Source organism: Canis lupus, chromosome 16 (assembly GCF_011100685.1).
Source record: "Canis lupus familiaris isolate Mischka breed German Shepherd chromosome 16, alternate assembly UU_Cfam_GSD_1.0, whole genome shotgun sequence".
Lineage (NCBI taxonomy): Eukaryota > Metazoa > Chordata > Mammalia > Carnivora > Canidae > Canis > Canis lupus.
This window is the reverse complement of record NC_049237.1, coordinates 27,045,099-27,063,399: the sequence shown is the minus strand read 5'-3', so window position 1 is coordinate 27,063,399 and position 18,301 is coordinate 27,045,099. Positions and strand designations below refer to the sequence as shown.

General features: G+C 37.0%; 1 protein-coding gene across 7 annotated transcripts in view; it reads left to right on the top strand.

Moving 5' to 3' along the window:
• ADAM32 (ADAM metallopeptidase domain 32) overlaps window positions 1-18,301 on the top strand; it is a 182,675-nt gene that overhangs the window by 87,446 nt on the left and 76,928 nt on the right. For all 7 annotated transcript variants that reach the window (XR_005371453.1, XM_038560019.1, XM_038560017.1 and 4 more), the window contains one exon: window positions 4,992-5,169. Coding sequence is in view for 6 of the 7 variants with exons in the window: in XM_038560019.1 (XP_038415947.1) it covers window positions 4,992-5,169 (178 nt within the window). In the remaining variant the exon portion in view is untranslated. The remainder of the gene's footprint in view (window positions 1-4,991; window positions 5,170-18,301) is intronic.

Genomic DNA, 18,301 nt, shown 5'->3' with positions numbered 1-18,301 from the left:
ATATCTCTGTATGGAAGTCTCATAATTTCCATTTGTATAGATTAGAAATTGTTACACAAAAGATAATTATCCATTATCAGGTAGCTAGTTTGTAGTAAACCTGAATTTTGAACCCAGGCATTCTGACTTTAGAATCTGTGTTAATAAACTTTTAGATTTGTCTGGTGCTTTATAATATTTAAAATGTTTTATACATATTCTTAATTTCTTATAAAACTCTTGTGTATAGGGGGAAGCGTTACCTTACTTTTACAAAATTTTGTATTTCCACAATATATCTCATACATGATTTTATGTAATTTTTAAAGGATGACTGTAAGTAAGAAAATATTATTATTTCTATTTAATGTGTGTGTCTTTTAAAGTCTCTGGAGTACAGTAAGCCTAAATGACTCTATATTGGATACATAGTTAATTAATGGCCAAACCTCACCTGTTGTCAAGTAATGTTACCGATGATTTTATTGGGCACCTAAAATAAGCTAGAGAGAGTTCAATTAGGCTCTTTTTAAAAAATATTTAATCCTCACAACAGTCCTATGAAGTGGATAGGTATTGTTATCCCTGTTTTGTAGATGAGAAAACTGAGAGTTAAATAACTTCATTTAAAACCTCCTAAGTCACAAAGTTGGTACTAGTTAACAAATTTTTCTAACCCAGAGCTTTGGTATTTTCTGTATTCCATGCTGCTTTTTTTTTCTTTTTAAGATTTTATTTATTTATTCATGAGAGACACAGAAAGAGAGAGAGGCAGAGACATAGGCAGGGAGAGAAGCAGGCTCCATGCAGGGAGCTTGATTTGGGACTTGATCCCGGGACTCCAGGATCACGCCCTGGGCTGAAGGCAGGTGCTTAACTGCTGAGCCACTCAGGTGTCCCTCCATACTGACTTCGTATAGAAGACAGTTAATCATTAGAACTAACTTGTAGCATGTAGCAAGAGAACATTAGCATACATTTGAACAAAATTCTAATAATTCAGCAATCCTATGGTATATTATTTTGATGCTCTAATTTATATCTGCTTTTTAAATGTGGGTTGCTTGTGTCTTAAACTCTCACTTTTAGGATAGTCTGCACACACAAATGAATTCAAAAGTGGATAGAGGAAAGGGGCATAGAACATGGCAAGAGCTATTAATGTAGAAAGCTAGGGAAAACTCAAGGCAAGATTTGCTCTCCTGTCTGGCTGCATCATTTTACAACAAGGCAAAAATATTTGGAAGGAACATGAGGTTATCAGTTATTTAATGAAATTGAATTATTTTATTAATATTGCTTTTTTTCATTCCTTGCTAAGACCAATTTCATTAAAGTATGGAAGTTTGATTGAAAAAGAGGATATATGGGACTCCTGGGTGGCTCAGTGGTTGACTGTCTGCCTTTGGCTCAGGGCATGATCCTGGGGTCCCAGGATTGAGTCTGGCATCAGGCTCCCTGCAGGGAGCCTGCTTCTCCTGCCTATGTCCCTGCCTCTCTCTCTCGGTCTCGTGAATAAATAAATAAAATCTCTCTCTTTTTTCTTAAAGAGGAAGATATACCATTTTTCAGAATGAAATACATTGAGGGGGAACATGGGCTTTAGAATCTTCCACTTGTTTGTTACTTTTTCTCTTAGTTTTCTCATCTGAAAAAATGAGATCATGATAGCTACATTGTACATTATACATTATTTGTGGAGACGTAATAAAGTTACATCAAAGTTATTTATCATTGTGCTGTTATCTCTTTTTTTTTTTTAATTTTTTTTTTCTTTTTATTTTTTTTTCTTTTTTTATTTTTTTATTTTTTATTTTTATTGGTGTTCAATTTACTAACATACAGAATAACACCCAGTGCCCGTCACCCATTCACTCCCACCCCCCGCCCTCCTCCCCTTCTACCACCCCTAGTTCGTTTCCCAGAGTTAGCAGTCTTTACGTTCTGTCTCCCTTTCTGATATTTCCCACACATTTCTTCTCCCTTCCCTTATTTTCCCTTTCACTATTATTTATATTCCCCAAATGAATGAGAACATATAATGTTTGTCCTTCTCCGACTGACTTACTTCACTCAGCATAATACCCTCCAGTTCCATCCACGTTGAAGCAAATGGTGGGTATTTGTCATTTCTAATAGCTGAGTAATATTCCATTGTATACATAAACCACATCTTCTTTATCTCTTATTTAAGGAGTAGGGAAAACCTAGGAGGAGATACAAGAATAATGAGAACATGGAATTTAGGGGGGGAAATGTAGAAGAGAGAAAGGCTCTGAAAGGAAAATAGAAAATGAAGTAGTGGAGAAGATAAACTTTTTTTTCAAAATGCTGTCAAGAGCTAGGCTTAACCTAAAAAAAAAAAAATGGTAGAGAGCATTTTCCATTTCCAATGGGAAAATACCTTTACTTTTTTCTATCACTTAATTTTTCTGTCTCTGAACCCAGAACTTAGGCTGGGTAAGCTTTTATAAAACAATTTGGGAACCAAGCTAATATAGCATTAGAATTCAAAGTGTAAAATTGCAACAAAATAAATGGAAAAAAACCTCCATATAACTAATTACAAGTAATCTTTGGGAACACGTGTTCTTAAGAACTGCTGTTTTAGGGAGCAAAAAGAGATTACATATAGTTGACTAAAAATCATTTCCAGAGCCAAAATATAGTTTTCAATTAAAATTTTCCACACCTTTCAATTTCATTTTTAAGATGATCAAAGCTTATGGTTTATAGTAAAAAATATATTAATATTTAATAGTAAATATTTTACTATGTAATATTCAAAGAAGAATTTTGGGGTAAAAAATACCTGAACTTGTAGTCGTAAACAACTGTGTGTGAATGCTGATCCTGCTGATTTACAAACTGAATGAATTTTGTGAGGTTTTAGCTTTTCCGAACTTTAGCTCAATTTCTAGAGAAAGTTGGTGACCATACATCCCTGATGTGTAGTGAGGATTAAATTTTCAAGTATATAAAATATCTGGCTAATAATAGGTGCTCAATAAATGTCAATTTCCTCCTTGTCTGATAGACTTTTACTACATATTAAAAGTAACTCAGGGAAATATTCTGTGAAGTTATCTTTATTAGTGGTATGTGGACATAATGATATAAAATGCTGATTAATATACCGTTTCTCTGAGATCTGTGAATAAGCTCAAGACTAAGTACAGTATAGTCTATTTAATAAAAGTTTTTTGTTAAAAGAAACCACTGGGTGGCTCAGCGGTTGAGCATTTATTTACCTTCGGCTCAGGGCCTGATCCCAGGATCCGGGATCAAGTCTCACATCGGAGTCCCTATGAGGAGTCTACTTCTCCTTCTGCCTATGTCTCTGCCTCTCTTTCTCTCTGTCTCTCATGAATAAATAAATAAATCTTTAAAAAAGTTTTTTGTTATTATGAAGAATCAATAAAAAATTGTTTGCTAAGTACTGTGCTTGTAATAAGTAATATCAACAATAAAGATGATAAAGTTCCTGCCTCAAACAACTTACTACTTAATGAATCATCTATCATACAATATGATATATATATAGTATCATATATATATATAGTATATATATATATATAGTACATTATATATAAATAGTACAAACCTGTGAACAAATACTGAAAACACATTGAAATAGATTCAAACTTTCAAAGGGAGTGATTCTTAATTTTATAATGATCAGGGGAAAGACTGAGGGAATAGAAGAGAAATTTGAAGAATTGTTGATCTATATCTGAGAGTTGACATAAATAGATACAGCATTTTCTCCATTTCTAGGCAAAAGGCATTTTATACATATGTAAATATTTTTCTCTATACACAATAATTTACTAACAGTCATGCCCAGAAATAAAATTTTCTCTTAGGTATGTAGTTTGTAATGCATATAAGGATAAAGTTATCTATTCTTAATTCTTTTATTGTGGTAGGAGCAGGTAATAGGAATTCTCTTAAAATTTTAAATGTGCAATAAATGATTGTTAACTATAGGTACCATGTTGTACAGCAGTTTTCTAAAGTATACTCATATTGAATAACTGAAGCTTTATGCCCATTGAATAACTAACTCCCCATTTCTACCTACTCCTAGCCCCTGGCAACCACCATTGTACATGGTGCAAATTCTGCATCCATGAGTTTGACCATCTGAGATATATATGTGAGATCATGCAGTATTTGTCCCCTGTTAACTGGCTTATTTCACTTAGCATAATGTCCTCATTGTTCATCCATGTTGTTGCATATGGCAGGATTACCTTTTTTTAAGGCTGAATAATATTCATTGCATGTATATACCACATTTTAAAAATCCATCTGTTAATGGACATTTATATTGCTTGTATATCTCTGCTGCTGTGAGTAATGCTGCAATGAACATGGGAATGCAGATATCTCATTGAGATTTATTTCAGATATATACTCAGTATTCAGATATATACTCAGATAATTCAGATATATACTCAGGATTGCAGGATCATATGGTAGTTCTATTTTAATTTTGTGAAGAATGCTTCTACTGTTTTCCACAGTGAAAATTCCCCAATTTACATTCCTGCCAACAGTGTACGAAGGATTCTCATTTCTCCATATCCTTGCCAAATCTGATCTTCTTTTAATGATAATAGTCATCTTAACAGGTGTGCAGTGATATCTTATTGTGGTTTTGATTTGCAATTCCTTGATGATATTGAACACCTTTTCATTTTTGTGTTGGTCATTATTTTAAATAATGATCTATTCAAGTCTGTGCCTATTTTCTAATCACTTGTTTGATTTTTACTATTGAATTGTACTTAATTTTATTTGAATGAGTACATGTCATGTATTCTAGTGATTAAAATTACATGACCGACTCAGGAATAATTTTCACCCCTCCAAAAAAAATTTGACCCCCAAGCATTGGTTATAAACATTTATTGTTACCTATTAAATTTAACATTTTGAAATTAATTTATATAGAGTTGTGCTTTCAGAAGTGTACTGCCAATGACATTGTATGGATTCATCTCTAGGCGATCAAGTGGTGTGAAGACTTTTAGCAGTTGCAGTTTGAGTGACTTTGAAAATTTCATTTCAAATATGGGTGCCAAATGTCTTCAGAATAAGCCGCAAATGCAGACAGCTCCAACATCAATCTGTGGCAATGGCAGAGTGGAGGAAGGTGAAGTGTGTGACTGTGGTACTGAGGAAGTAAGTCTGATAAATAGGAAAGTTAATTAATGAATTTATTGTTTAAGCTCATCTCTTTGTCATAAATGTTACATATCTAAAAATGACTGAGTATCGTGCAGAATATTTATACTAAGTGACATCAAGTTTGAAACACATATAAGAATATACTATATAGTTAACAGTTTGACGGATTTTGAACAAGTATAAAATGTACTCCCAGAAATTATTGCTGAGTCTAAAATGAACTCTTCTTGTGTTCTAAATATATAAGATCTTTCCAAACCTGTGCTTTAACCTTTGGAAATGTTATAAATGTTTTATTGGAGGTTAATGGGTCAGTCAACCATCAAGTACCTTTAGAGTATTATTTCACAATAGAATCAGTAATATGTTAAGGGAAGGCTATTATATTACAGTCTGAACATATGGTGATTTTAATTATTCACTTGGTAGTGAAGCTCTGAAAATATAGTGAATGTAAAAGGTCCAGATTGTGGTACTTTTAGGCAGTTCAGTATTTGCAGCCATACTGCAGATACTGTACATTTCCTTGATTACAAGGTAGGTGGAAATGATATTAGGGTGTGATACATATATCGGTCTGAATATACTTGTATCCATGTCACACTGTTTTAATCACTTTGCCTTTCTATTATGTTTTGCCATTTGGTAGAACAAGCCTCCCTCTTAATTCTTCTTCCTGTCTTTTCTTCTTCCTTCCTTTCTTTGTTCCTCCCTTTCTGTGTTCCTCCCTCAGTCACTCCCTTCCTTTGCTCTCAATTTCTTTCTTTTAAAATATATTAACATACAGTGCTATAGTAGTTTCAGGTACACAGTAAAATGATTCAACAGTTCTCTGCATTTCTTGATGCTCGTCAAAATAAGTGTACTATTAATCCTTTTAATCTGTTTTCTTCATTCCTCTGCCTGCTTCCCTGTAGCAACTAACATATTTTTCTCTATTTTTTGTGTGTCATTTTGTTGTTTTTGTTAATTTGTTTCTTAAATTGCACATTTGAGTGAGATCATTTGGTATTTGTCTTTCTCTGATTGATGTATTTCATTTAGCATTATACCCTCTAAGTCCATCCATATTGTCACAAATGTCAGGATTTTATTGTGTTTTTTTTTATGACTGAATAATATTTGGTTGCTTAACATCTTTGAATAGCAGGCATTTTAAAATTTTTTATGAAGACCATTTTTTTCATGCTTTTTGTGTCCTAAGAAATCTTTGTCTACTCAGGGTCATGAATATTTTCTCCTGTGTTTTCTATGGGAAGTTTTGCAATTATCATTCGCATTTAGTCCATGATCCACTTGAGTGTGTTTTTGTGTTTGGGAAGATTTTGTTGAGGTTCATTATGTTCCATTTGAATATCAAATTTTTCTAGCAGTATTTGTTAAAATGTCTCTTCACCATTGCACCACCTTAGCATTCATATGAAAATAAATTACTATATATTTGTGTCTATCCCTGGATTCTTTTCTGTTTATTTATGTAACCATACTTATGCCAAATCTCTATGGTATATATCTCTAGCTCTTCTGTAATTCATCTAGTTTTTCTATAGTTTACATATTGCTAGTATAGAAAGTACAATTGACTTTTGTGAATTTATCTTGGATCTAGTGTTGATTAGAAATGTTGAAAATGATCTTTATTTTTATTTTGGAAGGGAAAGCTTTCTGACTTTCACCACTAAAATATAATGTTAGACAAACATTTTTGGTAAACAGATGGTCTTCTCATGTTGAGGAAGTTCTTTTCTATTTCTAGATAGATGAGTGTCTCAAATCAAGAATTAGTGTTGTATTTTGTCCTATGTCTTATTTTGGTGTCTATGAGCTAATCAAATGAGTTTTCTCCTTTTAAGAATTAATATGAGTGTATTTTATTCATTGGTTTTTGAATACTAACCCAACCATGCATTCTGACATTAGCTTCACTTGGGTAATTCTGTATATATATTGCTAGATTTAATTTGCTAATATTTTGTTGGAATTACAGCACAAGGGAATTGTATTTGCAATCAGTTTTTTTTCTTGAGATATTTTCTGATTTAAGCATCAAGGCAATTCTGAACTCATAGAATGAGTAGGAAAGGGCTCCGTTACTCAGTACTTTTTAAAAAATTCTTTTGAAAAAATAAAATTTTTAAAATTTAAATTCAGTTTGCCAACATGTACTTTAATACCTATGCTCATCACATCACTGCCCTCCTTAATGCCTGTCACTCAGTTACCCCATCCACCCACTCACCTCCCCTTCAGCAACCCTCAGTTTGTTTCCCAGATTTGAGTCTCTCATAGTTTGTCTTCCTCTCTAATTTTCCCCAGTTTTCCCTACTTCCCTTATAGTGCTTTATATTATTTCTTATATTCCACATATGAGTGAAATCATATGATTATTGTCTTTCCCCGATTGACTTATTACACTTAGCATAATACCCTAGAGTTCCATCCATATTGAAGCAAATGGTAGGTATTCATCCTTTCTGATGACTGAGTAATATTCCATTGTGTGTGTGTGTGTATAGATATATATATACACTCACATATATATATCTATATATATATATCTTCTTTACATCTATACATCTTTATATCTATACTTCTATACATCTTCTTTATCCATTCATCTGTTGGAAGACATTTCAGCTATCTCAGCTCCTTCCACAGTTTGGCTATTGTGGACATTCTTGCTATGAACATTGAGGTGCAGGTGTCCCATCATTTCACTACATCTGTATCTTTGGGATAAATACCCAGTAGTGCAATTGCTGGGTCATAGGTAGCTCTATTTTTAACTCTTTGAGGAACCTCTAGACTGTTTTCCAGAGTGGCATACCAGCTTGCACATCCCTTCTCCACATCCTCGCTGTCATTTGTTGTTTCTTGTCGTATTAATTTTAACCATTCTCACCTGTGTAAAGTGATATCTCATTATGGTTTTGATTTGTTATTTCCTGATGGCAAGTGATGTGGAGCATTTTTTCATGTGCCTGTTGGCCATGTGTAGATAGATCTTCTTTGAAGAAATGTTTGTTCATGTCTTTTGCCCATTTCTTGACTGGATTGTTTCTTGGGTGTTGAGTGTGATAAATTCTTTATAGATCTTGGATACTAGCTCTTTATCTGATATGTCATTGCAAATATCTTCTGTGAGCTGTTTCCTTTGCTGTGCAGAAAACTTTTTTGTCTTTTTTTTTAATAAATTTATTTTTTATTGGTGTTCAATTTACCAACATACAGAATAACACCCAGTGCTCATCCCGTCAAGTGCCCCCCCAGTGCCCGTCACCCATTCACCCCCACCCCCGCCCTCCTCCCCTTCCACCACCCGTAGTTCGCCTTCCAGAGTTAGGAGTCTCCATGCTCTGTCTCCCTTTCTGATATTTCCCACACATTTCTTCTCCCTTCCCTTATATTCTCTTTCACTATTATTTATATTCCCCAAATGAATGAGAACATATAATGTTTGTCCTTCTTCGATCGACTTCCTTCACTCAGCATAATACCCTCCAGTTCCATCCACGTTGAAGCAAATGGTGGGTATTTGTCGTTTCTAATGGCTGAGTAATATTCCATTGTATACATAAACCGCATCTTCTTTATCCATTCATCTTTCGATGGACACTGAGGCTCCTTCCACAGTTTGGCTATTGTGGACATTGCTGCTAGAAACATCAGGGTGCAGGTGTCCCGGCGTTTCATTGCATCTGTATCTTTGGGGTAAATCCCCAGCAGTGTGCAATTGCTGGGTCGTAGGGCAGATCTATTTTTAACTCTTTAAGGAACCTCCACACAGTTTTCCAGAGTGGCTGCACCAGTTCACATTCCCACCAACAGTGTAAGAGGGTTCCCTTTTTCCCACATCCTCTCCAACATTTGTGGTTTCCTGCCTTGTTAATTGTCCCCATTCTCACTGGTGTGAGATGGTATCTCATTGTGGTTTTAATTTGTATTTCCCTGATGGCAAGTGATGCAGAGCATTTTCTCATGTGCGTGTTGGCCATGTCTATGTCTATGTCTTCCTCTGTGAGATTTCTCTTCATGTCTTTTGCCCATTTCATGATTGGATTGTTTGTTTCTTTGCTGTTGAGTTTAATAAGTTCTTTATAGATCTTGGAAACTAGCCCTTTATCTGATACGTCATTTGCAAATATCTTCTCCCATTCTGTAGGTTGTCTTTTAGTTTTGTTGACTGTATCCTTTGCTGTGCAAAAGCTTCTTATCTTGATGAAGTCCCAATAGTTCATTTTTGCTTTTGTTTCTTTTGCCTTCATGGATGTATCTTGCAAGAAGTTACTGTGGCCCAGTTCAAAAAGGGTGTTGCCTGTGTTCTTCTCTAGGATTTTGATGGAATCTTGTCTCACATTTAGATCTTTCATCCATTTTGAGTTTATCCTTGTGTATGGTGAAAGAGAGTGGTCTAGTTTCATTCTTCTGCATGTGGATGTCCAATTTTCCCAGCACCATTTATTGAAGAGACTGTCTTTCTTCCAATGGATAGTCTTTCCTCCTTTATCGAATATTAGTTGACCATAAAGTTCAGGATCCACTTCTGGGTTCTCTATTCTGTTCCATTGATCTATGTGTCTGTTTCGGTGCTAGTACCACACTGTCTTGATGACCACAGCTTTGTAGTACAACCTGAAATCTGGCATTGTGATGCCCCCAGATATGGTTTTCTTTTTTAAAATTCCCCTGGCTATTCGGGGTCTTTTCTGATGCCACACAAAACTTAAAATAATTTGTTCCAACTCTCTGAAGAAAGTCCATGGTATTTTGATAGGGATTGCATTAAACGTGTATATTGCCCTGGGTAACACTGACATTTTCACAATATTAATTCTGCCAATCCATGAGCATGGAATATTTTTCCATCTCTTTGTGTCTTCCTCAATTTCTTTCAGAAGTGTTCTATAGTTTTGAGGGTATAGATGCTTTACCTCTTTGGTTAGGTTTATTCCTAGGTATCTTATGCTTTTGGGTGCAATTGTAAATGGGTTGACTCCTTAATTTCTCTTTCTTCAGTCTCATTGTTAGTGTATAGAAATGCCATTGATTTCTGGGCATTGAGTTTGTATCCTGCCAAGCTACCAAATTGCTGTATGAGTTCTAGCAATCTTGGGGTGGAGGCTTTTGCGTTTTCTATGTAGAGTATCATGTCATCGGCAAAGAGGGAGAGTTTGACTTCTTCTTTGCCAATTTGAATGCCTTTAATGTCTTTTTGTTGTCTGATTGCTGAGGCTAGGACTTCCAGTACTATGTTGAATAGCAGTGGTGAGAGTGGACATCCCTGTCTTGTTCCTGCTCTTAGGGGAAAGGCTCCCAGTGCTTCCCCATTGAGAATGATATTTGCTGTGGGCTTTTCATAGATGGCTTTTAAGATGTTGAGGAATGTTCCCTCTATCTCTACACTCTGAAGAGTTTTGATCAGGAATGGATGCTGTATTTTGTCAAATGCTTTCTCTGCATCTAATGAGAGGATCATATGGTTCTTGGTTTTTCTCTTGCTGATATGATGAATCACATTGATTGTTTTACGAGTGTTGAACCAGCCTTGTGTCCCAGGGATAAATCCTACTTGGTCTGGTGAATAATATTCTTAATGTACTGTTGGATCCTATTGGCCAGTATCTTGTTGAGAATTTTTGCATCCATGTTCATCAGGGATATTGGTCTATAATTCTCCTTTTTGGTGGGGTCTTTGGCTGGTTTTGGAATTAAGGTGATCCTGGCCTCATAGAACGAATTTGGAAGTACTCCATCTCTTTCTATCTTTCCAAACAGCTTTAGTAGAATAGGTATGGTTTCTTCTTTAAACGTTTGATAGAATTCCCCTGGGAAGCCATCTGGCCCTGGACTTTTGTGTCTTGGGAGGTTTTTGATGACTGCTTCAATTTCCTCCCTGGTTATTGGCCTGTTCAGGTTTTCTATTTCTTCCTGTTCCAGTTTTGGTAGTTTGTGGCTTTCCAGGAATGCGTCCATTTCTTCTAGATTGCCTAATTTATTGGCGTATAGCTGTTCATAATATGTTTTTAAAATCATTTGTATTTCCTTGGTGTTGGTAGTGATCTCTCCTTTCTCATTCATGATTTTATTAATTTGAGTCTTCTCTCTCTTCTTTTTAATAAGGCTGGCTAATGGTTTATCGATCTTATCAATTCTTTCAAAGAACCAACTCCTGGTTTTGTTGATCTGTTCCACAGTTCTTCTGGTCTTGATTTCGTTGAGTTCTGCTCGAATGTTAATTAACTCTCTTCTTCTGCTGGGTGTAGGATCTATTTGCTGTTTTTTCTCTAGCTCCTTTATGTGTAAGGTTAGCTTTTGTATTTGAGTTCTTTCCAGTTTTTGAATGGATGCTTGTATTGCGATGTATTTCCCCCTTAGGACTGCTTTTGCTGCATCCCAAAGATTTTGAACAGTTGTATCTTCATTCTCATTAGTTTCCATGAATCTTTTTAATTCTCCCTTAATTTCCTGCTTGACCCTTTCATCTTTTAGCAGGCTGGTCCTTAACCTCCATGTGTTTGAGGTCCTTCCAAACTTCTTGTTGTGATTTAGTTCTAATTTCAAGGCATTATGGTCTGAGAATATGCAGGGGACGATCCCAATATTTTGGTATCGGTTCAGACCTGATTTGTGACCCAGTATGTGGTCTATTCTGGAGAAAGTTCCATGTGCACTTGAGAAGAATGTGTATTCAGTTGAGTTTGGATGTAAAGTTCTGTAGATATCTGTGAATTCCATCTGGTCCAGTGTATCATTTAAAGCTCTCGTTTCTTTGGAGATGTTGTGCTTAGAAGACCTATCGAGTATAGAAAGAGCTAGATTGAAGTCACCAAGTGTAAGTGTATTATTATCTAATTATTTCTTCACTTTGGTTATTGATTTAAATATTTGGCAGCTCTCACATTCGGGGCATATACATTGATGATTGTTAAGTCCTCTTGTTGGATAGATCCTTTAAGTATGATATAGTGTCCCTCTTCATCTCTCACTACAGTCTTTGTGGTAAATTTTAGTTTATCTGATATAAGGATGGCTACCCCTGCTTTCTTTTGAGGACCATTCGAATGGTAAATGGTTCTCCAACCTTTTATTTTCAGGCTGTAGGTGTCCCTCTGTCTAAAATGAGTCTCTTGTAGACAGCAAATAGATGGGTCCTGCTTTTTTATCCAGTCTGAAACCCTGCGCCTTTTGATGGGGTCATTAAGCCCGTTCACATTCAGAGTTACTATTGAGAGATATGAATTTAGTGTCATCATGATAACTATTCAGTCCTTGTTTTTGTGGACTGTTCCACTGAACTTCTTCTTAAAGGGGAATTTTAAGAGTCCCCCTTAAAATTTCTTGCAGAGCTGGTTTGGAGGTCACATATTCTTTTAGTTGCTGCCTGTCTTGGAAGCTCTTTATCTCTCCTTACATTTTGAATGAGAGCCTTGCTGGATAAAGTATTCTTGGTTGCATGTTCTTCTCATTTAGGACCCTGAATATATCCTGCCAGCCCTTTCTGGCCTGCCAGGTCAGGTCTCTGTGGAGAGGTCTGCTGTTACCCTAATACTCCTCCCCATAAAAGTCAGGGATTTCTTGTCTCTTGCTGCTTTAAGGATCTTCTCTTTATCTTTAGAATTTGCAAGCTTCACTATTAAATGTCGAGGTGTTGAACGGTTTTTATTGATTTTAGGGGGGGATCTCTCTATTTCCTGGATCTGAATGCCTGTTTCCCTTCCCAGATTAGGAAAGTTTTCAGCTATGATTTGTTCAAATACATATTCTGGCCCTCAGTCCCTTTCGGCGCCCTCAGGAACCCCAATTAAACATAGGTTTTTCTTCCTCAGGCTGTTGTTTATTTCCCTTAATCTATCTTCATGGTCTTTTAATTGTCTCTTTTTTCCTCAGTTTCCCTCTTTGCCATCAACTTGTCTTCTATGTCACTCACTCGTTCTTCCACCTTGTTAACCCTTGTCGTTAGGACTTCTAGTTTGGATTGCATCTCATTCAATTGATTTTTAATTTCTGCCTTATTGGATCTAAATTCTGCAGTCATGAAGTCTCTTGAGTCCTTTATGCTTTTTTCTAGAGCCACCAGTAGCTGTATAATAGTGCTTCTGAATTGGCTTTCTGACATTGAATTGTAATCCAGATTTTGTAACTCTGTGGGAGAGAGGACTGTTTCTGATTCTTTCTTTTGAGGTGAGGTTTTCCTTCTAGTTTTTGCTCAGTGCAGAGTGGCCAAAAACAAGTTGTATTGGGAAAAGGAGAAAAAGAGAGGAGCGAAAGAAGGAAAGAAAAGAGAAAAAGAAAAAAGGAAGAAAAAAAGAAAAAAACAGAAGAAAAAGAAAGAAAAAAATGGGTGGGGGAAGTAAACAGAAATCAAAAAGCAAAAAAAAAAAAAAAGAAAAGAAAAGAAAAGAAAAAACCACGGGGGAGTGTCTTCTGATTCTGTATACTTTTAGTCCCTTGACTTCCCCTGGAACTTCTCCGTCTAGTTGGTCTTCTGGGGGAGGGGCGTGTTGTGATTTTCAGGTGTTAGCACTTGGGGAAGCTGCTCTGCCCCCTGCCAGTGGGGGTTGTTTACCCCGTGAGGCCCCAGGAGAAACAACCCCAGTGGCGGGGCCAGCTCTGGTAACCTGGATTCAGCCCCCACAGTAACTACGGAGTTCTGCATCTGCAGGGCCTGGATGCTCCGGGGGCGGGGCCGCTGATCTGCTCAGCTCGGGGCAGGAGCGTCCTTGCTGTCCTGGGCCCTCCCGGCCTCTGCCTGTCCCGGGAGGAGGCCGGATCCTGGGCTCTGTTCCGGCGCCCAGTGCTCCGGGACCTGTGCTGTTGGATTCGCGCTCCGGCAGCGCAGCCCCCTTCACGGAGCTACTGCCGGAGCCTCTTCGAGCTTTTCCCGGTCCAGCGGTGAGCCCTGCAGCCCTTTAGGGAGCTCGGCGCACTCTCCTGGGCGCGCAGGTGTCTGTTCGTGTCCCAGGGAACTTGAGGACATCCCCGCCCTCCTGGGGTCCTGCTCCAACTCCCTGCGGGCGCCTTTCCGCCTGGGAAGATGGGTGAAGCTCCTGTTTCTCCGGGAGGGAGCTCACCTGTCCTGGGGACTCACCCCGGCCTTAGCCCGGCTCCTCGCGGGGCCCCTCCCCCTTGGACGCCTTTTGTTTCTTTATCCCATCCCCCCCCCCCCCCCCCCCCCCCCCCCCCCGGTCTTCCTACTTGGATAGAAGCGCGAACTCTTCTCACTGTAACGTTCCAGCTGTTCTCTCTTTAAATCTCAGGCCGAATTCGTAGATTTTCAGGATGATTTGAAGGTTATCTAGGTAATTTGGTGGGGACAGGTGACTTGGGGACCCTACTCTTCCACCATCTTGCCCCTCCTCCAGACTCTTTTGTCTTGATGAAGTACCAATAGTTCATTTTTGCTTTTCTTTCCCTTGCCTTTAGAGATGTATCTTGCCAGAAGTTGTGATCGCGAAGTTCCAAAAGGTTGTTGCCTGTGTTCTCCTCTAGGATTTTGATGGATTGCTGTCTCACATTTAGGTTTTTCACCCATTTTGAATTTATCTTTGTGTATGGTGTAAGAGAATGGTCTACTTTCATTCTTCTGCATGTGACTGTCCAATTTTCCCAGCACCATTTATTGAAGAGATTGTCTTTTTTCCATTGGATATTATTTCCTGCTTTGTCAATGATTAATGGACCATAGAGTTGAGTGCCCATTTCTGGGTACTCTGTTCTGTTCCATTGATCTATGTATTTTTGTTGTGCCAGTACCATATTGTCTTGATGATCACAGCTTTGTAATACAGCTTCAAGTCAGGCATTGTGATACCCTCAGCTTTGTTTTTCTTTGTCAACATTCCTCTGGTATTTGGAGTCTTTTTCTGGTTCTGTGTAAATCTTAAGATTATTTGTTCCAACTCTGTGAAAAAGGGCCATGGTATTTTGATAGGTTGAATGTGTAGCATAGACATTTTCACAATATTAATTCTTCCAATCCATGAGCATGGAATATTTTTCCATTTCTTTGTATCTCCCTCAATTTTTCTTATAAGTGTTCTTCAGTTTTTAGAGTACAGATCCTTTACCTCTTTGGTTAGGTTTACTCCTAGGTATTTTATGGTTTTGGGTGCAGTTGTAAGTGGGATTGATTCATTAATTTTTCTTTAGTCTCACTGTTAGTGTATAGAAATGCCACTGATTTCTGGGCATCAATTTTGTATCCTGTCACATTGCAGAATTGCTATATGAGTTCTAGCGGTTTAGTATCATGTCATCTGCAGAGAGGGAGAGTTTGACTTCTTACTGGGCAATTTGAATTCCTTTTAATTCTTTTTGTTGTCTGATTGCTAAGGCTAGGACTTCTAGTACCATGTTGAACAACAGTGGTGAGAGTGACCATATCTGTCGTGTTCCTGACCTTAGGAAAAAACTCTCAGTTTTTCCCCATTGACAATGATACTCACTGTGAGCTTTTTCTAGATGGCTTTTATGATATTGAGATATGTTTCCTCTATCTCTACATTTTGAAGAGTTTTAATCAAGAAAGGATGCTGTATTTTGTCAAATGCATTGTCTTTTATTAATATGATCTATCACATTGATTAATTTATGAATGTTGAACTACCTTTATCCCAGGAATAATTCCTACTTAGTCATGATAAATAATCCTTTTAATGTACTGTTGAATCCTATTGGCTAGCATATTGGTGAGTATTTTGACATCCATGTTCATCATGGATATTGGCCTGTAATTCCTTTTTGTCTAGTTTTGGGATAGGTAATGCTGGACTCATAGAACAGGTTCGGGGGTTTTCCTTCCATTTCTATCATTTGAAGCAGCTTCAGTGGAATAGATATTATTTCTTCTTTAAATATTTGGTAGAATTCCCCTGGAAAGCCATCTGGTCCTGAACTCTTGTTTCTTGTGAGTTTTTTGATGACCACTTCAATTTTTTTGCTTGTTATTGATCTGTTTAGATTTTCTATTTATTCCTGTTTCAGTTTTGGTAGTTTATACATTTCCAGGAATGCATCCATTTGTTCCAGATTGCCTAATTTGTTGTGAAGTCCATCTGGTCCAATGTGTCATTAAAAGCCCTTGTTTCTTTGCTGATCTTTTGTTTTGATTATCTGTCCCTTGCTGAGAGTGGAGTGTTGAATCTCCTAATATTAATGTATTATTATCTATGTGTTTCTTTACTTTGGTTATTAATTGGCAGATATAATTGGCTGCTCTCAAGTTAGGGGCAAAAATATAATTGTTAGATCTTCATGATGAGTAGATCCTTTAAGTGTGATATAGTTTCTCTCTTCATCTCTTAATACAGTCTCTGGTTTAAAATCTAATTTATGTGATATGAGGATTGATATCCCAGCTTTCCCAAGATATGTATTTAGTGCCATTGTATTTATTGCCTGTACTGTCCCATTTCTGCAGATTGTCTCTGTTTCCTTGGCTCCCTCTTTGCTTACAGGATCCCCCTTAATATTTCTTGCAGGGTTGTCTTGATGGTCACATACTCTTTCATCTTCTGTCTGTCCTGGTGGCTCAGTATCCTCCCATTCTCAATGACAGCCTTTCTTGATAATGTATTCTTTGCTGCTGTTTTTTTTCATTTAGTACCATGAATATATCATGCTAGCACTTTCTGGCCTGCCAGGTCTCTGTGGATAGATCTGCTGTTGATCTGATATTTCTCCCTGTTTATGTAAGGAATCTCTTGTCTTGAGCTGCTTTCAAGATTTTCTCTTTATCTCTAAAATTTGCAAGCTTCACATGAAATGTCAGGGTGTTGATCTACTTTTATTGATTTGAGAAGGATCCTCTCTACCTCTTGGTTTTGAATGCCCATTTCCTTACCCAGATTAGGGAAGTTCTCAGGTATGATTTGCTCAAATATACCTTCTGGTCCTCTCTCTCTCCATGCCCTCAGGAATTCCAATAATTCAGATGTTATTTTTTTTTCTTTATATCACTTACTTCCTGGAGCCTCTCTTTTGTGAGCTCTTAGTTGTTTTTGTCTTTTTTTTTTCTTCAGCTTCCTTCCTTTCCATCAACTTGTTTTCAATGTTACTTATTCTTTCTTCTGCATCATTTATTCTGGCTGTTAGAGCATCCAATTTAGACTGCATCTCAGAGTAGTCTGGTCCAATTAGATTTTGGCCTGATTATATCTCATTTCTGTACTTAGAGATTCTCTAGAATCTTTTATGCTTTTTAAAGCTTAACTAGTATTTTATAATTGTAATTCTGAACTCCATGCTGACATTTTACTTAAATCCATATCCATTAGTTCTGTGGCAGAGAGTATTACCTCTGTTTCTTTTTTTGTTGTGAACTCTTCCTTCTAGTTATTTTGTCCAGTGCAGAATGGCTGTATGAATGAGCAAAGTCAAAAATATCAACTCTGACCCAACGAATTACACATTAGACAATTCCAAAGTGGTCAGGAACCAGAACATAAAAGAAAAAAGACAAAGACAAAAAAAAAAAAAGGCAGGAGAGGTGGGAGGAAGAAAGAGAATATAATCTCAGTGTGGATGAAACAAGGTGATCCCCTTTGTCTTGATTGTATTTTGGCCTGTGTGTTAGATGGTACTAAATTCCAAAGTTATAAAGGAAGCAAAACTTATATGTATACAAAAATAAAATTGAATACAGTGAAAGGTAGCAAAAAATGAAGAATATATCTATAGCATGTATTTATAAAATATGAAAGTTAAAAAAGAAAAGACCTAAAAGCAAAGAGTTGATACAGTAAGAAACTAGTAGAGATGGGGGAAAATTGGAATATTTTAAACTGAAAGATAAATGAATCATAAGAAAAAAGCCTTGAGTTCTATATACTATTTTCTAGTCTTAATTGGTTGATAAACTTGCTTTTCACCTGCTCTTCCAGCTGGTCTAGAGGAAGGGTCTGCTGCTCTGATTCTCAGGTGTCTGTGCCTGGGCAAAGTTGCACCACCTTTTGCCCGGGGGCTGGGCTCAGTGTAAGCTGTTTGCTGTGTGAGGCTTTTGTTCCTTGAAGGCTTTCCTACCTCTTTAGAGGGTGGTCGCACCTTACGTGAGATCTGTTCTCTTAAATCTACCTTCCTAGAAGTTTTATAACTTTGCATTTACATTTAAGTTACATTTAAGTTTATG